The sequence below is a fragment of the Hemiscyllium ocellatum genome, chromosome 19 (assembly GCF_020745735.1).
Source record: "Hemiscyllium ocellatum isolate sHemOce1 chromosome 19, sHemOce1.pat.X.cur, whole genome shotgun sequence".
In the NCBI taxonomy this organism is placed as follows: Eukaryota; Metazoa; Chordata; class Chondrichthyes; order Orectolobiformes; family Hemiscylliidae; genus Hemiscyllium; species Hemiscyllium ocellatum.
This window is the reverse complement of record NC_083419.1, coordinates 46,215,520-46,237,184: the sequence shown is the minus strand read 5'-3', so window position 1 is coordinate 46,237,184 and position 21,665 is coordinate 46,215,520. Positions and strand designations below refer to the sequence as shown.

At 42.1% G+C, this 21,665-nt stretch overlaps 1 protein-coding gene across 1 annotated transcript in view; it reads left to right on the top strand.

Annotated features, from left to right (window-relative positions):
- Positions 1–8,974: 8,974 nt before the first annotated feature.
- wnt5b (wingless-type MMTV integration site family, member 5b) overlaps positions 8,975–21,665 on the top strand; it is a 145,122-nt gene continuing 132,431 nt past the window's right edge. Inside the window, exon 1 of the mRNA XM_060839882.1 lies at positions 8,975–10,207. Coding sequence (XP_060695865.1) covers positions 10,202–10,207 — 6 coding nt within the window. The 5' untranslated portion in view covers positions 8,975–10,201. The remainder of the gene's footprint in view (positions 10,208–21,665) is intronic.

The following is a 21,665-nucleotide window of genomic DNA, read 5'->3' as shown; positions in this document are numbered from 1 at the left end:
TTCACCTCCCAAAACAAGCGCCACATGACATCACTGCAAGGGACAGAGTAAAGGCCATCGAAATAATTTATAGCACAGCCTTTAAACTTTAAGCAAGGTCATAAATTGGACAATATCAAGGAATTACCGATAGAGTCCAGCAAAAGAAGACAGTCTGAACAATTTTAAGACTTTTATAAAATCTGGACACAGATAATTTAAAATGTGAGATAGGTCATGACCAAAGAACATTATTCTAAACATTGTGGAAAAGGATGCGTTTTATGTGTTAGGTTGTGAAATGCAGGGAATATTGAATTTTACCATGGGAGGGCGGGGGGGAAGGAGAAAAATTTTCATTTTGGCTCTGAAGGTGGGAAACTTCTCTAGAATCCAGGAATCACCATTTTCATCATTAGACAATGTAGCAAATACTCATTAAATACAGAGATATAGATTGAGATAATTTGAAATTGGAAAGAAGTAACACAATATAGTGTTGCTATTCATTGAATTTAAAACTTTATAGCAAGCATATCATGTATTCCTGCAGAACAAAGTTAAAAGTCTAAATACAGAGGCGAAAAGATTGAGGATACTTCTGAACAAAAAAATTTTAAAACAGCATTGATTTAATAAAAAAAGACAATCTTGCAAACAGTAAGTTACAAACATCCTTGAGGTTCTACAGATTTAAAAGTAAAGCAATATGAATAAATAAATACATTAGGAAAAATTGAAAAAAGAAATACACTTATGAAAATATTTAATGTCAGACATGTGCTGAACAAAACTCAAAAATCGATATCCTGGAGAAGATGATCAAAATTAAATGCTAAATCTGTGGTTAAAAAAAGTTAATTCACTATTGCATTCATTGGTACTAAATGTCAGTAACAGTGCTGTGCAACACCAATATCTCACAGGATCAGACAATGCTAAGCTATGACAAAAGAACGCTATATCTGTAACACTATAAATCACTTCCAAAGAATATGCAGATGTAGAACACGGCTTTAGAACAGAAAAAAAGTCAACTTGCTAAATCATACAAAGATGTCAATATTGTTGAACCTCTGTCTTTGGAAATTACACAATATACCTTCTTTAGGAAAGATATCTGAGTATTGTGAGGGAAAATGTGTGATCTAAACAATTTAGATTCCACAGACTGTGTTTATGTCAATGGGCATCCAATTAATTTTAAGCATGATAATTGTATGAACCTGAAATGTCTCTATTCTTTCCGATGAGTTACATAGGTGAAGAATAATGGTTTCCAGCCTACAGAAATGAGACAATGTGGTGCTGGTGGAATAACTGTCAAGAACACAATTGTACTACAAGTTATATTTCAACACAAGGAATTCCAAAGAGATGAAAATGTTTGCACAATCAACATTCCTCATTTTTGAGCCGGCATGCATGTTTTAGCCTCAATATCTTTAATGGGACAGAAGGGGATCCCATTCATTCGAAGAGCAAACTGTTCTGAAACGAGCTGTTGTTAACAAATGCAATGTCTTTAATGGGACAGAAGGGTCCCATTAATTCTGATAGCAATTAGTCCTGAAACAAATGGTTGTTAACAAACCAGGGGCAACTAGTAAAAGGCTTTTTTGGGGCTTCCTAGACTGATGGCAAAACTCCATAACATTGTGATTACTTATGATAGCAGAAGAGACGTTTCACATGGCTGAGAAAAAAACAGTTGCCAGCTAGACAAGAGAAGCTCAAGAAAATACACCAAAAAACTAAGAATGTGTTATCATCCATGGTTTTGTGTTAAAAGGTGATTAAACCAAAATTCCAGGGAGTTGGCTGTGAACATATGCTTTTGAGCACTAACAGCTGGGAATTATTGACGACTTACTAGTGCATGTCAAAAGATTAATTATTCCAGCCTCCCTTTGGGAAGATGCATTTGGAAAACAACACCAGGGGCACTTAGACATTGACAGGTATACAGCAAGGGCTCAATCAATGATGTTTTGGTCAGAGTTCTCAAAAGATATTGAGGATCTCATAACTCATTGCAAACTCTGGGATTACACTGGACTGTCAGGTCTGGAAAACACTCCTGTTATCATTGACAACAGATCAGAATATAAAACATAGCAATTCCTGCCCAGAGAATCGAATACTGTGAAGGAGAACGTATTGATGCATTTTGAAGCGAAGTTATTCAGATAGCAGGACACACCTGTGAACAAATTTAGACAGTGGATATGTTAGTGCCACTGTCAAAGAACATCAATCCTCCAGTGACACAACTGAAGATATGGAGATGCTTTGTTTACCACAAGGACATGATACGAGGTGAATAAAGATGTCCAATCTAATCAACAAGCTGAAATAAATGGTTTATATCCTTTAACTCAGATGGATCAGCAGTTTGATAGTAAAGATGTGCTTGACCAGAATGCACTGGAGTTGCATGAGACTGCAGGAAAGCCAGAGCAATACTTACAGATACAAGATACAGTCAAACAGAAAGAAAATGCCTGGTCTGAACAGACAGAATATGGCAAAAAAAAGGAAGTATTTGATTTAAAGAGCAGTTACCTTGGATAAACATGAGATTAAAATACCCACAGATTATGTTATGGGCAAGTATCTGTTTTAGCAGGAAGGCATTCCAGGAGATTTCAGTTCCTCCAGCTAAAGTAATTGGGGTCAGCAGGAACAACATCCTTTGTGAAAGATATTCAAGGGATAAACGATCCTCTGGTGGAACAATCAATGCCAAAATCAGAATTGAGATCAATAGTCCTCAAGTCAAAGATCTCCCAATCTTCCAGGTTAGAACGAAATGCATTCTGGAAGAATTGAGCAATCTCCAAACCACATGTACTGTATTTGTGAAGTCAGAAACCTGAGGGAAGATAGGGCAGAAGTAAATGGAAAAGTCACTATCTGTACATTACTGCACAATTACTAACTAAGAGCAAAAACGCTAGGGGGAGATTTTTAAAAATATTTACAGGATGTAGGCAACACTGACTGGGAAAGAATTTGTTACCTATTACTAATTGTCCTGATGGCTGTTAAGAGTCAACAACAACATTGCAGACTAAGTCTGACCACTGTAGACCAGACCAAGGAAGGACAGCAGATTTCCTTCCCTAAAGGACTTAGTAAACCAGATGGGGTTTTCCTGACAATCAACAACTGTTTCATGTTCATTGTGAAGTTCTTGATTCCAGATTTTTATTGAATTCAAATTTCACCATTTGCTATGAGAGGATCTTATCTTATCCACTTATCTCCAGAACATCATCTGAGTCACTGGATTAATAGTCTAACAATAATACCTCAAGGCCACAGCCTCCCTTTGTACAATGTAATATTGTATAATGTAATGGTTGTGAAATATTTAATGTTGATATTGTATTAGCTCCTAATGGTATCAGACAGTCATATGGTCAAAGAGATGTACATATGGAAACCGACCCTTGGGTCCAACTCGTCCATGCCAACCAGATATTTTAAGTTAATCTTGTCCCATTTTCCAGCATTTGGCCGGTATCCCTCTCAGCCCTTCCTCTTCATATACCCATCCAGATGCCTTTTAAGTGTTGTTATTGTACCAGCCTCCACTACTTCCTCTTATTGGGAGAAGGAACAATGAATCATGCCCAAGGTCCTGACATGACATGCATGTTCCTCATGGTTATAATTCCATTTAACTAGTACCTTTTGCTATCATACAAGAAAATTCCACCTTGCTATGTAAGCCAATTCTTGTTAAGATTCTATAGTGGTTAATCTTCTACCATTGGAAATTTGACAGGGTTTAGGCTCAGAAGGAAGGATTGGTGGCAACTATAAGCCACCAGTGGTCAGTAACTAGAATATACAACAATTACAGCACTGGGTACCACTGCACATTCAATATTGGCAAGTTATTATGATTGATGGTGACAGGATGCTAAGTTCTATAGCAAAGATAAACCACAATATCGCTATAATCCTTCAGAAATGTGTAACATTTTTATTGATGTTTCCTGTCCATTTCTGTAATAAAACCAGAGAATTAATCAATGCAATAGAATAAAAATTGATTGATGTGTGCTAATCTGATACAATAAAGTATATACTCCAAATGCTGAAACTCTGAAATAAAAACTGGAAAATGCTGGAGAAGCCCAGCAGGACTGGCAGCATCTGTGGAGAGAGAGGGAAACAAAGTTAACATTTTGAATCCAAAGACTGTTCTTTGGAATTGATAGACTTCTAGTGGACTTTGATTGAGTTCTGGTTATTAGATAAACTGAATGCTTAGGTGCTGTCCTTGCCTTCCAATAATCTTTTTTATATAAAAGTTGAATAATTCTATTGTATTGCTTAAATACTCAGGTATTATATAATAAATACATACATATTTCACATATGTATCCCCTGAACAAGATTTGAGAACTAAATGTTACTTGACATATCAAATAATTAAAAATATAACCCTTTCAGGATTATCGTCCTTCCAAGAAGGTTATGATGAAGGTGGATGTAAATTTAGATAGACCACAGCTGGAGTACTGTATAGTTCTAGTAGCCATACTATATGAAGGATTTGCGCGGATTAGGATGATTCATCTGTGAAGAGAGACTAATAGCCTGGGATTGTTTGCCTTTAAGTAGATAAGGCTGAGATAATGGGTAGAAACAAGGACTGCAGATGCTGGAAACCAGAGTCTACATCAGAGTGGTGCTGGAAAAGCACAGCAGTCAGGCAGCATCCGAGGAGCAGGAAAATTGTCGTTTGGGGCAAAAGCCCTTCATTAGCAATAGAGTAAGAGTGCCTGCAGAGTGGGGAGATAAATGAGAGGGGGGATGGGGAGAAAGTAGCATAGAGTACAATAGGTGAATGGGGGTGGGAATAGAGGTGATAGGTCAGAAAGGAGGGTGGGGGAAGGTAGCAAAGAGTACAATGGGTGAATGGGGGTGGGGATGAAGGTGATAGATCAGAGAGGAGGGTGGAGTGGATAGGGGGAAAGGAAGATAGGCAGCTAGGACAGGTCATGAGAGTGGTGCTAAGCTGGAAGGCTGGAGCTGGGGTGAGGTGTGGGGAGGGGAAATGAGGAAGCTGGTGAAATCCACCTTGATGCCATAGGGTTGAAGTGTTCCGAGGTGGAAGGTGAGGTGTTCTTCCTCCAGGCGTCAGGTGGTGAGGGAATGGCTGCGGAGGAGGCCCAGGACTTGCATGTCCTCGGCAGAGTGGCAGGGGGAGTTGAAATGTTGGGCCACAGGGCGGTGGGGTTGATTGGTGAGGGTGTCCCGGAGATGTTCCCTAAAGCATTCTGCTAGGAGGCGTCCAGTCTCCCCAATGTAGAGGAGACCGCATCGGGAGCAACGGATACAATAAATGACATTGGTGGATGTGCAGGTAAAACTTTGATGGATGTGGAAGGTTCCTTTGAGGCCTTGGATAGAGGTGAGGGAGGAGGTATGGGCGCAGGTTTTGCAATTCCTGCGGTGGCAGGGGAGGATGCCAGGAAGGGAGGGTGGGTCATAGGGGGGCATGGACCTGACCAGGAAGTCACGGAGGGAACGGTCTTTGCAGAAAGTGGAAATGGGTGGGGAGGGAAATATCCCTAGTGGTGGGGTCCGTTTGGAGGTGGTGGAAAATGCCGTCGGATCTTGTAGTTTATGCGAAGGTTGGTAGGGTGGAAGGTGAGCACCAGGGGATTCTGTGCACCCTCCCCTGCCACGCAGAAATTGCAAAACCTGCACCCACACCTCCTCCCTCACCTCCATCCTAGGCCCCAAAGGAGCCTTCCACATCCATCAAAGTTTTACCTGCACATCCACCAATGTCATTTATTGTATCCGTTGCTCCTGATGCGGTATCCTCTACATTGGGAAAACTGGATGCCTCCTAGCAGAGCGCTTTAGGGAACATCGCGGGGACACCCGCACCAATCAACCCCACCGCCCTGTGGCCCAACATTTCAACCCCTCCCGCCAAGGACATGCAAGTTCTGGGCCTCGTCCACCGCCACTCCCTCACCATCCGACACCTGGAGGAAGAACGCCTCATCTTCCGCCTCAGAACACTTCAACCCCAGGGCATCAATGTGGATTTCACCAGTTTCCTCATTTCCCCTCCCCCCACCTCACCCCAGCTCCAACCTTCCAACCCAGCACTGTCCCCATGACCTGTCCTACCTGCCAATCTCCCTTTCCACCTATCCACTCCACCCTCCCCTCTGACCTATCACCTCCATCCCCAACCCCACTCATCTATTGTACTCTATGCTACTTTCTCCCCGCCCCCACCCCCTCTCATTTATCTCTCCACTCTGCAGGCACCCTGCCTCTGTTCCCGATGAAGGGCTTTTGCCTGAAACGTCGATTTTCCTGCTCCTGGGATGCTGCCTGACCTGCTGTGCTTTTCCAGCACCACTCTAATCAAGGCTGAGATAACGCCTGATTGAGGTGTACAAAATTCTGAGGGACATAGGGTAGAAACGTTTCTCCCTATCTACCGGGGGCACAGGAGCAGGACGTTTAGAGGAAATTTGAGGATATTTTCTTCTCATTCAGAGGGGGGTGGATTATTGGAACTCACTGTCTAAAAGGATGGTGGCGGCGGGAACCATGAAGACTTTAAGAACTATTTAGATGAGCACGTGATTGCGATAGCATACAATGCAATAGGGCCAAGTGTTGGGAAAATGGGACGAGAAAAAGATGGATATTTGATGACCGGTGCGGATGGGATGGGCCGAATGATCTCTTTCCGTGTTGTAAATACTCTTTGATTCTCCTGCAGTGAAAGCAGCATGATGTATCTGATCGTGTATCCTCTCCAGTCCCAAATCATCGAGTAATTGTATAGCTCCTAGCAGAAATCCAAACAGTAACTTGACAGCAGAGACCAAACAAGATTTAGATCTGTACTGGGTCCACGTCTTCAATACGCTAGTTCCAGTTGAAATCTACATTTCTTTGGTCATGTCATTTGTTTATTTGATGAATTAGTAGCCTCGGAAACTTCGTTTTAACCAACCCAATGTATGATTGACCATGGGACATGTTGGGTTGGGTTGCGTCGCGTAGCTGCACCGGAAACGAAGTGTAAACCTTAACCAAATCGACAGCACACATACTTTACACAAACAAGCGAGAGGTGAAACCAATATGTATCTCCTCTCCAAAACAAACCCGTGTCAAGTGAAAATCCCACAATACCAGGTTATAGTGACAACCACCTGATGAAGGAGCAGCAGTCTGACAGCTCGTGCTTCCCAATAAACCTGTTGGCTATAACCTGGTGTTGTGTGATTTTTAATTTAGTCCACCCCAGTCCAACACCGGCGTCTCCAAACCGTGGAAAGTGGGTTCGTGTAATCAAAACACCCACAACAACGGGCTTCCGTTTTCGAAAACTAGTGCAGCTGTTGAATTCAAACATTAAATGATTCAGGAATATTAAAACATTGCAATCAGTTTGTTGTGTCACATCTCTGGAACTGGTAGACATTAAATGAAGGCCTCCGTGAATTGCACACCATCACTGAACCACCAGAACCCTTTCAATGACAGGAACTCTTGCTCACAGATCTCTTGGTATACAGCGTTCATTAAATAACCAGCAAAGGTTACTGAAAACTAAAGCGAATAATGATTTTGGAAAGGTTAACTGAAATCCACCGTTTTGATTGGAACGCAGGTGCCTATTTTCCTTGGATGTTACTTTTAACGACAGGGAGTCACATCACCTTCTCTTAGAAATGCAATAAAGTGTTGCCCGAAACCAATACAGAACGTGGCCTTAAGAATGCACAATGAGCATCACTATCACCTGATGAAGGAGCGTCGCTCCGAAAGCTAGTGCTTCCAATTAAACCTGTTGGACTATAACCTGGTGTTGTGTGATTTTTAACAATGAGCAAGGCATTCTATGATGTAACTTGAACCAATTGTTCATGTATAAATACACCGCCATACCAATATTTATGTGCATGTATATGTATGTAGACGTACGTATATCAAGATAATTGTACTCTGTTTCTGGTTGTGTATTGGAACTCTGTATACTCACGTTTATGTAAAGTATAAATTGGTGTTTGTGTATTTGACTTTTTAGTGATAAAATACACGTACTGATACGTGTGGATACATACACCTGAATATTATTATGTGTCTGTGCACTGTGTATTACAATCCCCCAAAACACTGAACTTAGGAATAAACTATTGTCAGCTAGCTCGTGAACTAACTCAGCTGATCAATACATGGAACATGGAAATTCGACAGTCACCACCCATAGTAATTAAAGGACTCCCCTCCCCAAAAATCTTCAAGAGACTAGTAAACATTAACATAAAAAATGTTCAAAAATTTAGAATGACATTAAAAAGAAATGAAAACAATTTGGTTTAACATGGAGTATCGAATTTTCCTGAGAGAAAATTCGCTGGTATTCACTTTGTGGGAAAGATGGGAATACAATACTTCACCGTTCTTTTATCAGAGTCACTTGGGTTAAATGAGAGGTAAAGACTAAAAATTAGATAAGGAAATTAAGGAAAATCGAGTATCAAAACTCAGCCCTAGGCACTGAACAGACAAGAGTAGTTTGGATAATGTAGGAAGTGTGGGTGAAATCGTTTGTGAGATGAGGGGCGGCCTTCAGATTTTGTGGTGATATGTCTTAATGTGTTAACTGCTTTCTCCACATATTATTATCTGTAATTGTCAATGTTGTAAAGACTATACAGACATTAAAGCACGCCTAAAAGTAGGGGACCAGAAACTCTGACCTTCTCGGATTATTTTGTGGTTTAGCTCAGATAAAATATGCAGATGCTAACTCCTTCTACTCTCCAGCTTTATAATTTTTTTTTAAATGAAGCTTTAACTGTAATGCTGTGTTTGTTTTTTGTGTGTGACTTACTTGATATTGAAAGATCCGGGACAGTCTCGCTTTAAGGCGTTAACTTGCCAATGGGCTGTGCGCAAGGCGGGCAGTGCGCAGGCGCGGTGCTGGGTCTCAGGTAGCAGTGTCAGTGGGAGTTCGGGAGCTGCGCTTTGTCAAAGTGCTCAGTCCAAGTGGAGCAGCCTGACCCTCCGCCAGCGACCCTCAGCACAGGACGGAAGGCCAGCACAGCGTCTCCCCTGAACCAAGCAGAAACCGGAGCAGCCTTCACTGATCCAAGCGGGAGAGAGAGAAAGCGCCACCAAGATAAAGCGGAGTTTCTTCTTTAGAAAGGCAACAACAACAAAAAAAGTTTTTGAAAACTTTTACAATAAGTTTTGCAGGAGTTGGTGCACTTCAGAGCTGTCCCTGGCCCCGACTGAGAGTGGACGTCGGTTGGACGCAGTTCTTGGACTGCTGGATGAGTTACTTAGTCAAACGGAGGGGTGTATGTGTGATCCAAAGTAACCAGTTGGAGAAAACTGGGAACTCGAGTGGGGAGCCGAGTGACCGGAGCTCGGCGCACAAGTCACCATTCAATCGGTTTACTGCCGCTAGAGAACGTTAGCAAGACCTGAACCAGACCGAACACTTGGGGGAGGAGCTCCTTCTGTGGTTTTCTTTTCTCTCCGACTTGTTTCGAGTGGATTCCCGTTTTCAGCATTTCATAAGCGATCCCTGTGAGAGTTGATCGTGAAATGGCTGAACCGCGCTCCAACATTACAAGGCTCTGACAGACCAGACTGGCACACAGCAACAGACAAACTCTCACACTGATGAAGTGGCACTCCATTTGACAAAAAAAATATTGTCCCTCAAGTACACTAGACTGCAGCTAGAGGGAAAGTCAAATAACATTAAAATCAAATATAAAACCGAAGGACAAGGCTTGCAAACCTTACATCGAACTCCATTAACGGGACAAGAGTGGGAGAAAGAGGTAGAGGACGCCAAGTGTCAATATTGCAGTGTTAAAAAAAAGATCAGCCAACTGTGTGAGGGGGGAATTGAGAAGCAGAGTTCAAGGGTTAGAGCAAGAGCCTGAGGAGCACGGGTCCTGTCGTGGGCTGGAGTTGGGGTGGAGTTATGGATCTAAACCTGAAAGAGTTCCACTAACAGGTGCAATGCTCACCCAGTCCAGCTCGATTCTTTTATCTGCCCTGGGCTCCTGAGGACCAACCGCTCCGCCCGTCCTTCCCCTGACTGCTTCACCCTGACAGTTAGATTCGATACGGCCCATCACAGCAACTCGGATTAATCCCAGCAGCCTGGATATTTAGCCGGGATATCCTGACCCTGAAAATGCAGGTGAGTGTTTACCGCTCCTCTGCCCCGTTTCTTTTCACGAAGCGAGTCCTATTAAACTGAACGAGAGGCGCCGTGGATGGAGGTGAAAGGTTAGTTTGCAGGATTTGGTCAGATCGTTGCTGTTTGTATTTCACCGCGGAGTGCTGCAGGACGGGTGCTGTGTAATCCTCGCATCAGATAGCTATTTGTTTGACTTTGTTTGGAGTTTGTGTTTGCGGGTTTTGAGACAGAACGTTAAGATATCTTTATCACCCATCCTCCCGACCCTACCTTTCCCTACATGCTTCACTTCCCTTTACATGTTCCCAATGGAAGTAATCTCATTACTGTCCCTAGTCAGTCTCGTTTTCTTTACATCTGAGTTCACATCTTCAAAAGCATTTCATTGAATCTGTGGTTTCAACAGACTTGAAACAGAAACTCCTGGAAAGAAATTTTTAAGCTAAAGCAGAATGTCGTTTAAACTTTCTTTCAATATCTCATTCAATCGGTGCCTTGTATTTTTTTTTACAAACACTTTACCACCTTGTATTCCAGACTGTACATTAGTTCAACTTTAACCGTGTTTAGTTTGTCCTGTTCCGGCACACACTGGTCAAAGTGTGAATGTAACTGTGAGGTCCATCTCCGGACAGCAGCTTTCCGGACCAAACTATTGGGCGGTCATTCTCGAGACACCCAGCTCATGGACTCTCCGTTTCAGGGCATTTGCCATCCATCCTCCCCAACAAAATACAGGTCTCCACTGCAACCAGTGAAGAGAGCGCTTTGACACGGGCTTCTCTGCCAGGCAGTGTCCCGAGTGCAGCTCCCAGCTGGCGTGGGGCTGAGACTGGCTGTTGGATTGAACGGGACGGATAGGGAAGCCGAGGAAGTGACAGCCTCTCTCGGTGATCCATCTGTGTGTGTGTGTGTGTGTGTACACAGCGGAAAGGCCCAGAGTCGGTTTCCAGACACCCCCTGCCCCCCCTTCCCTCGGCCAGCTGATTGAGGGGGTGGGGGTGTACGCTGTCCAGTCCCACATTCTGTCCGGAGCAGTCCGTCGCTGCAACACATTTTCTGGCTCATTAGATCACTTCAGAAAGTCCTTTAAACAAACAGCCGAGTTCGGGAGGACCGCTCGCAAAATGTCGCGCTCCACCAGCAGCCCTGAGCACTTCAGGGATTTCCTCACAGCGGAGACTTTGTGAGAACACCCGTTACATCTTTGAGTGCGAATGGTGTTTGTCACTAAACACCGTAGACCGCTTAGATAACTGCCAGTAATGCTCAACCCAGGGTTTTTTTTTTATCGAAAGCATTTAGAACTACCATATTAAACAATAGCTACCTTTCTAAGACTTTTAAAAAGCACTTAAGACCCAAATATTTTTTGAATTGCTGTAAAAGTTCTTTCCAGTTCTTTCACACTGGAGATAGGTGAAGTGGGGAAGTATTCGAAATGGTTCAGAGAAAGGGGATATTGTTCAGTATTGTTGATTAAAACCAGATCTGCTCGCAGTCAGTCTGCGGGCCCTGGCTCAGACAAGTCGCCCTCCTTTTCACTCAGAGCTGCTCACTGCCGCTCCATCGCCACTGTCGCCTCCGCTCACTGCCGGCCCATCCTCCGCTCACTGCCGGTCTTACCGCAGGGCTGGCTGTATTTTCGAGGTGGACACTGTTGCCAGTGCTTGGTCTTTAGGAATTTTATACAAACCCAAGAAAGAGATGACAGCACTGTGTTTTGTTACAGTTTGTTGTTCTCACAGTGTTACCCACAGACTACTCATGGATCACGGTTGTTTTGTTTTCAATTGAAAGTAATTCTTTTGGATCCGCTGAGAGACCTACAATTGAGTGGTTTATCTGTGCAAGTAATTCTCTAAATTCTTGGACAACGAGGGGAGCCTGCCCGACCGATTACCAATATTCAAAACCCAGTCTTCAACACGTTATCAATAATCTCAGATCAGACGTCGTAACTATGTACCGGGGCTCGGTCAAAAAAAATCGTTACAACTGTAAAGAAGTCTTTTCTTTAAATTAAACGATTCGCCAGTTTTCACCGGAAATATTTGTTGAAATGATCGGTCTGTGATATGCCCCAAAGTGAACCCACTGCGAGTGGTTTACGGGCAAAACAATGAAGTTTGAAATATGTGAGTGGCTGAATTTCATGCAGCAAAGCAGAGAGTAGGGAGATTCCAGAAAAACCAATCGTATCCAGGTTCTTCAGATGCAAAACCAAGTTCATTCATCCGCAGAACTTCCTGAATTCGCACGATCGGATTTCAAAAAGTGCTGAAATCCCAGAGCGAACCTGTAGCGAATGTTGCCTCTCGCTGGCGGAACGCTGTAAGTGCAGGCCAGTCTGTAACTTGGGGGGGGGGAACACTTCCTCTCTGACCGGGTAAGTGACTGGGTCACAGCCAGTCAGCACATGGCACTTCTATTCGATCGTGAGGGTTTTAGCTGAAGAGCAGTAGGATTTGACATAGAAAAACTAACCGCCTAAAAGATCGATAACTGTTTAATCCTGGGTTAAATTGCAAAATATCACCCATTTCCGGTTATATATAAATCTTGATCGAGTTGCACAACCCTAATTTATAACCAGTCAGCCCATTCCACAGAAATCTTGTTCCATTTACTCAATTTCAATGTACCATCTGTTCCCATGACAGAAAAACTTCAATCCCAATACCCATTGTCTTTGTCCCAATCCGTGTTCAGTATTGAGAAATCCCGATTCACTTGTTCGATCTCTCATTACCACTTTGAGGCATTTTGATCTGGACCAGTTGGAACTGTGGTGTGAAATTCCACCGTACCGACCACAAATGATGAGAGTTCAATCTCCCAGCCAGTGCTAAATTTGTGCAGGGATTTCCGTTCACATTCCTGGGCTCCAGAAGAGGAAACGAGCCAAGTTGCAGATGACTCCCCGGAGACCTCTATTGGATAGTGCATTTGTCTGAATGTTGGGTGGGTAGTGGAATGGGCTCGGCTGTGTGGCCACCAGTGGTCAGGGAAACCTGCCAGCACTTAGGTCTGGGCTCACATGAATAATGACAGTGTGCTGGAGGTTAGCGGGTTGTCTGTAAAATGTACATCAGCTTCAGCAGAGGGGAAACTGCCAAACAAAAGAAATGCCTGATGAAGCCGCATGAACATCTATCTTTCCTATTCAGCGGTCCATTAAAAATAACAAACTTAATGCACCCAAAGCATCTGAGCCAGATGTTTAATTTTCATATGCTTACCAAAAATGAGGAAATGTGTAGAATAAAGTTGCTCACTATTTTCCAAAACATTAAATTCAAAATTCAAATCATTAACCCCTGCCTGATCGAATACTTTCCTACTTCTGCAGGGTTTTCCACTCAAAAACCTCATCTCTATCCCGAGACCTCAGAATTACCTCTGGAAACCCCTTCACTACTTCCTCACCACTCTCCCTTCAAATCCTACCCTTTTAACAATGCTTCTTTTAGCAGCATACTACATTTCAGAAGCACCTCATTAATTGTCAAGTACTTTTCGATGCCTGTATATGAGGAAGCATGATTTCAATACAAATTTTCTTCCTCCTCTACTTTTATTCTCCACGCTCCTCTTCCTCCTCGGCATTTATTCCCCCTTGAACCACTGTGAGATATTTCATCACAGTTCAAACTGGGAAGTTTTGAACGAAAAATTCTCTGCACCGGAAGAACTTCACTCTCTAGTATTCTGATAGACTGCTGATCCTCTGTTATTTATAAGAATTTAAAGAGTGAGCATCTGCAATGTTTAAATTTCACTTAGTTACAATGGGTTGCAAAGCAGAAACAACGTTAGTTTATACTTTTTACCTAATTATATACTTTAGGTGATTTCACCTCTGAGTTTGCATCTTCTAGTTTTTTCACAGAGTATGGGTGTCACTGGCTGGGCCAGTATTTTCTGCCTTGCCCTAATTGTCTTTGAGGAGGTGGTGGTGAGTAGCCTTCTTAACTGCTGCAGTCCACATGTAGGTACACCCAAAGCGCTGTTATAAAGGGAGTCCCAACAATTTGAACCCAGTGAGAGTGATATTGTTCTAAGTCAGGATGATCTGTGGCTTGGAAGGTAACTTGTGGCAGTGGTGTCCCCGTTTATTTTCTGCCCTTGTTCTTTGAGATGGTAGAGGCCATGAATTTGGATGCTACTGTCAAAGGAGTCTTAGTACGTTGCTGCAGTGCATTTTGTAGATGGTACACACTGTTGTCACTGTGCATTGGAGGTAGAGGCAGTGAACATTGAAGGTATTGGATTCAAGTGGGTTCTTTATCCTAGATGGTGTTGAACCTCTTAAATACTGATGGAACTATATTCATCCAGGCAAGTGAAGAATGTTCTATCATTCTGCTGACTTGTATTTTGAACACGGTAGACAGAGAGAAAGTAGATAAATTACTCATGTAGAATTCCTAGCCCCTGGCCTGTTCTTGATTCTTTTGAATGTTAAAAGGCTCTGTTTCTACTCTGTTTGTTGGAGATGGTCATTGCTTGGCATTTGCGTGGCATGAATATTATTTGCCGGTTATCAACCCAAGCCTGAAAGTTGTCCCTTTCTTTATGCATATGGACGGAGATTGCATCAACATCTGAGGAGGCACAAATGGTGTCACAAATTGCGCAACCATCAGTGAACATCCACAATTCTGACCTTATGATTGATGGGAGCTAATTGACAAAGCATCTCAAGATAGTTGGACCTAGGGCATTGACCTTATAAACTGCACCAGTTGCGATGGATCATCTTGGTTCAACCTCAGCCATCTTCCCTTGTGCTTGGTATATTTCAAATGAACAGAGAGTATTCACCATACCCAGATTGTTATTGACACATTACCAAATGACACAGTTAGTCAACTGCGACCTTGATATCAACAGCAGTCACTCTCACCTCACCTCACCTCTGGAGTTCAACTCTTTGTCCATGTTTAGAGCAAAGCTTTAACAAGCTAATGGACTTAGTGGTCTGGTGGAAACCACACTGAATACAGGTATTAATGAGCATATTATTACTGAGCATTGCCACTTGATAGCACTGTCAGTTACCACTTCTATCACTTTGCTGATGATCAGGAGTTGACTTATGGGACAGTAATTGGCTTCATTGAATTGGTCCTGTTTTTTCCATGGCCAGGGCATGTCTGGTCAACTTTTCACATTGACTACTGGCATCTATCTAGCAATGTTGTGACTATATCGGAACAGCTTGGAATGGGGCACTGCTAGTTCTGAGGAACAGATTTGAATACTATTGCTGAATGTTGTCAGGGCTCATAACCTTCTGCAGTATCTTCAGTCATTTCTTGCTATCATCTGGAGTGAATTAAATTGACTGGAGATTGACATCCCTAATGCTGGCGAACTCAAATGGAGGTCAAGGTGAATCACAGTTTGGACTGATATTTTTGCCCTGCCATAATTTGTGCCGCCCGCAACCCCCCCATTTCCCCCCCCCTACCCCCAACCCCCAACATCAAGGATGAGAATTTATGCACACTATTTAATTTTACCAACTTCTGAGCATGTAAATGAATTAGAGCACTGTATGCATGAACACACTGGTGGCTCAGTGAGTTAATGAGAATGAATAAGTAATTGAGTGCATGAGCAACCTAGTGAGCTCAGTCTGATATATATGTGAACATCTGAATCTCAGGGGATCATCATAGGAGATCATAGAATCCCTACCATGTGGAAACAGGCCCTTCGGCCCCAACAAGTCCACACTGACCCTCCCAACCTCATTCCTCTACATTTACCTGTTACTAATGCACCAAACCTACACTTCCCTGAACACTATGGGCAATTTAGCATAGCCAATTCACCTAACCTGCACATCTTTGGATTGTGGGAGGAAATCCACACAGACACAGGGAAAATGTGCAAACTCCACACACAGTCGCCCAAGGCTGGAATCAAACCTGGGTCCCTGGTGCTGTGAAGCAGCGGTGCTAACCGCTGTGCCATAGTGCTGCCCCTGTTTTACTTGTGATTTTGATGAGCATTTTGATGTTGGGTTATGTCATATATTTTCAGACAAATAGTGAGGAGTCTTGAACAGTATTGGAAGGAAGTTGTGAAATATTAAGACTGAACACTTTCTGCATAATAGTGGCTACTTCAAATAATCAAATGTAAATAAAATTTCAAGATTATTATTAAACACATAAAAAAAACCAATGGATCTTGCCTCATTGTATCTTCATCATCTGGTTTCAGCTATATGTCATGCCTAGATTACACAGCCTAAACAAAAAATAACTACACTGCAGTTACATTGCCACTCTTACATCAATGCAAAGTTGTTCACTAAAGTCCATTACTACTTAGGTTCAAGTCAGTGCATTGAAAGTAACTTTCAAAAAAATGTGTTTTTAATTTTAAATGTTTTACTGCTCTGACCTGGCTGGTTTTGAACTTTGAGTGTTATTTCAGCTGGATTCATCCAGTAAAGTGGTAAGTATTCTATCACACTCCTAACCTGAGACGTGTAGCTGATGTTGAGGATTTTGGTAACCAGGAGGTGAGCCACTTACTACAGACTAACTAGATTTTGTGTTGCTTCTGTGTTGAAACAACTGGGAACACTTCTGGTCATTGGTAACTCTCAACATTGACTCTGACAGACTTTGTTATGATAGTACCACTGATTATTGGGGAAAAAGTTGCATTATTTATTGTTTGAATGGTGATGGACTGGAATGCACGTGCTGCAAACATTCTCTCCTACTGGATGTTATTTAGAGCCTGCTGTGGGTTAGTACAGGCTGTGATTTTGCTGCTTTTGTCTTTTTTGATAGTCAATGTTTTGGGAACACTGTCACCTAAGTAGCAACTTGAATATTTATCAGTGATTCCAAACCTTTTTTAATATCAAGACATACTCCAATGAGACAAACCATTCCAATACACACCTTTATCAGAAATCTATTCACATGTGGCTCTGGAGATTTGTGCATGTGCAATCAATGTAGGGGCACATGATCTCAGCAGATACTGGCTTCAATAATAGCCATCAAGGCTCTGGAGGTGATTACGAGCATGGATGCAATCTTGAAGCTCAGGTAAAGCAGCATTGCTTGCTGAAAATTCTATGGCACGCTCCTCACCTTGTTTCGACACACTAGTGTGAAAACTACTGATGCATATCAGTTTTTTCACTGTCCTTAAATCAGAATCTTGGAATTTCCATCCGTGATAGCATTTTGGGATACCTTCATCAATAATGCCTACACCACATGCTGCATCCGAAAGGCTAAGAGCATTGTGGAAGACCCCAAATACCTCTCACTCAAACTCTTCTCCCTCCTGCCATCTGGCAGAAGATACCAGAGCACTCGGTCTTACGTGGCCAGACTGTGCAACACTTTCTTCCTCTCAGCCATCAGGCTCCTTAACATAGTATGATCGGACTTCTTCCCATCTGAAGTTCTTCAAATTGCTGCTGGAAAAATATGGATTATCCATCATTCTTCTATTACACGGTAACTTGCGTTTTTTTGCATTTCTTATGCACTTTATGGCGTGTATGAGTGTGTAGTTTGTGCTGATCATCTAGTACACTTGGTCCTGGAGGAATGCTGTCTCATTTTTACAGTTGTATATGGTAGAAATGACAAAAAGCTACTCTACTCTAGAATGTATACAACCACATCTCAGGGATGGGCAAGAGATAGGGTTTCTCCACATTCTAAGGGAAAATGAATGTTTCTTAATTTAGTCTTTTTTTGAAGCAGTGTATTTCTAGAAAACATTAGCATTTATTAGCTTAATTAATGTTTTATAATTGATATTAGTAGTTTTAATATCTTTTTGATGGTTATTTCATTATTGATTCACTACTTTGTTCACATAACAAAGTAGTGGGGCGACACGGTGGCTCAGTGATAACCATCTGTATCCATTCAGAATGTGGGAGAGTTTATTCAGGCGGGGTGGAATTGACCAGCTGATCCATTGTGAACTCTAAGATGTGGGGAAAAAACCTATCCTATAAAACAACACAATTTTGAGAAAATATTGCAAGACACAAAGCATTCTGGGAATATTTTTTGTGCCTAATTAATCCAGCCTCCTTTCAACCTTTTGAATACTCGTGTTTTTTTGTTCCTCCAATGAGGAAGAACGTTTTAAGTTACAAGTATGTGTCCCCTTGGACTTTTTGTATAATTACTTGTTTTGCTTTATAATATTCAAGGTCATTTTTGGATTGTCGTTTGGGACTGTGCAAGTGTTTTTTTTGAACAACTGGTCAGCTTTTGTTAATCTCACAGCTATAATGTATGTTTACTAAACGTTTGCTGCTTGAAGTATTCACTAAAGGAAACACTAATAATATGGCTGCCCATCACAGGAGAGTTCCTGGGTAATTTAATCAGTTTGTTGGGTTGATCAGAGACTGGTTCAAACCAATTAAATCCCAAAGGCAAATATCAGGATATGAGGTGAGATTAGAATACACAAAGTGCTTATGGTCATCTTAAAAATGGTAAACACAGAGTCCCATTGGATTGGGAAAAAAAAAGTGACAAAACTCAAAACAGAATCATTAATCTTATGGTTGTATAATATTGCCAGTCACTCGTGGATAGAAGAAAATGTAATGTTTTTGAAGGGAAGGATCCTGCTTGACAAACCCGCTTGGTTGTTTTGAAGAAGTAATATTCAAAATTGACAATTTTGATTGCTTATATTCAAACTCTCAAGCTCTGTGTTAATATTGCATGAGCTTAAGGGAATATGTACCATGATTTACATCTTACAACCCAGAGGAAGTTAAGAACTGGTTCAAGGAGCAAAAATATGTGTAGTAATTGGGGAACTATTATCAAACTGAAAACATGCTTCTGAGTGGGGTGTTATCTAAATCAAGTTATATTTAAAGGATTCCATTTAAAAAACAGAAACATAATTTGCTCTAACTTTCAAATGTTTTAGGTGTTAGGATTGAAATTGCCAAATATAATGTTATTGCCAGGAAACTATGGTAGATTAGGTTAGATTCCCTACAGTATGGAAACAGGCCCTTCGGCCCAACAAGTCCACACGATCCTTTGAATAATAACCCACCCAGTCCCATTCCCCTCTGACTAATGTACCTAACACTACGGGCAATTTAGCATGGCCAATTCACCTGACCTGCACATCTTTGGATTGTGGGAGGAAACCGGAGCACCTGGAGGAAACTCGCGCAGACACAGGGAGAATGTGCAAACTCTACACAGACAGTCGCCTGAGGCTGGAATTGAACCTGGGACCCTGGTGTTGTGAGGCTTCAGTGCTAACCACTGAGCTACTGTGCCACCCAAACCACCGTGCCACCCGTAGAGTGAGATAAAATTTGCAAGTGGGCAAAGTTCAGTACAGGATGGTGTTGTACAATGGAAGAAATGAGGTAGGGGGTAAGGCTGTCAGGAGCCTATAAGAATTTAAGCCTTCCATCACTGCAACATGGACATCAAAATAGAAACTGAATATTAAGCTAAATTTCCATGTGAGTACCATAGAGTTTGATGTAATCACATCAAAATAGTATTACATGTTTAGTGTGGCTGTGCAGTTGAGCATTGTGTCTTAATTTTAATCAGTAAGCCACAGAAAAACAGCAGTGCAAATCCAGGAAATTGGGTAGTGTGTGGGATTCAGGGTGATCATGCATGTCAGAGTGAAGAGTTGGAATTGTAATAGTTCCCGCTCTGTCTTGGGAGAGGATGGAGTGCGCATGTTGTGCATACACAATACACAGATGAAAAACAAGAGGATAACTCAGGAGAAGGTAGAACCACTGAAGGATAAAGGAGGGAACTTGTGCTTGGAAGGAGAGGATGTTGGTGAGATCATAAATGAGTAATTTGCATTGGCATTCTCCCAGGTGAAGGATATAGTGGATAGTGAGATTAGTTTGGAACTAATTTGCTAGGTCAGTTTGAGATGAAGAAAGAAGTAGTGCTGGGTCTCTTGGAGAGGGTTAAGGTGAATAAGTCCCCAGGATTTGATGGTCTCTATCCCAGGTTCTTGAGAGAGGCAAGACAGGAAATTGCTGGGGCTTTGACCAAGATCTTTGTATCCTCACTAGCCACTGGAGAGGTCTCAGAGGTCTGGTAACCAGCTAATGTTTTTCCTCTGTTCAAAAAAGGAAATAGGGACAATTCAGGAAATTATAGATTGGTGAGTCTCACCTCAGTGATTGGGAAGTGTTTGGAGAGACTTCTTAGGGATAGGATTAATGCACATTTCAAAAAGCATGTCCTAATTAGGGACAGTCAGTATGTCTCAGTGTGGGGCAGGTCATGTCTCACTAACTTGATTGAATTTTTCAAGGAGATGACAAAGGTGACAATGAAGATAGGGCAGTGGATGTTGTCTCCATGGATTTTAGTAAGGCTTTTGATGAGGTCCCTCATTGTAGACTCCAGCAGAAGATTAAGATGTACTGGATCCATAGTGACTTGGCCACTTAAATTCAGAATTGGCTTGCTCACAGAAGCAGAGTGGAGTGGTGGAAGGGTTTTTTTTTGACTAGAAATTAGAGACTACTGGTGTTCCACAGTGATCCATACTAAATTATTTGGATGAAAACGTAGATGGGTGAGTTAGTTTGCAGATGACACAAAGATCAGTGGAGTTGTGGATAATATAGAAGGTTGTCAAAAGAAACAGGATTATAGATAATAGTCATAAAGTCGTACAACATGGAAACAGACCCTTTGGACCAACCAATCCATGCTAAACATAATCTCAAACTAAACTACTCCCATTTGCACAAATGCCTCCAAACCTTTCCTATTCATGTATCCATCCAAGTGTCTTTCAAATGTTGTAATTGTACCTGTAACCACCACTTCCTCAGGAAGATCATTGCACTTGCAAACCATCTTCTGTGTCAAACAATTGCCTCATGTCTTATCTGAATCTCACTCCTCTCACCTTAGAATGTACCCCCTAGTCTTGAAATTCCCCATCTTGGGGAGAAATGACAACTACCATCGACTTGATCTATACCTCTCATTATTTTATAAACTTCTATCAGGTCACCTCTCAACCTCCTATGAAAAACGTCCTGGCCTATCCAGCCTTTCTTTATAACTCAAACCTTCCATACCCGGCAACATCCTGGTAAATCACTTCTGAAACCTCTCCTCCAGCTTAATAATACCCTTCCTATAACTGGGTGACCAGAACAGACACAGTATTCCAGAACAGGCCTCACCAATGTCCTTTCCAATCTCAATATAACATGTCAACTTCAATATGAAAGGACTGAGTAATGAAATCAAGTGTGCCAAATGCCTTTTTAACCATCCCGTCTATATGTGACACAAGCATTAAAGAATGATGTACCTGCACCCCTAGGTCCCTCTGTTCTACAGCACTACACAAGACCCTACCATTAATTGTAGAAGCCCTACCCTTGTTTGTGTACAAAATGCAATACCTTGTA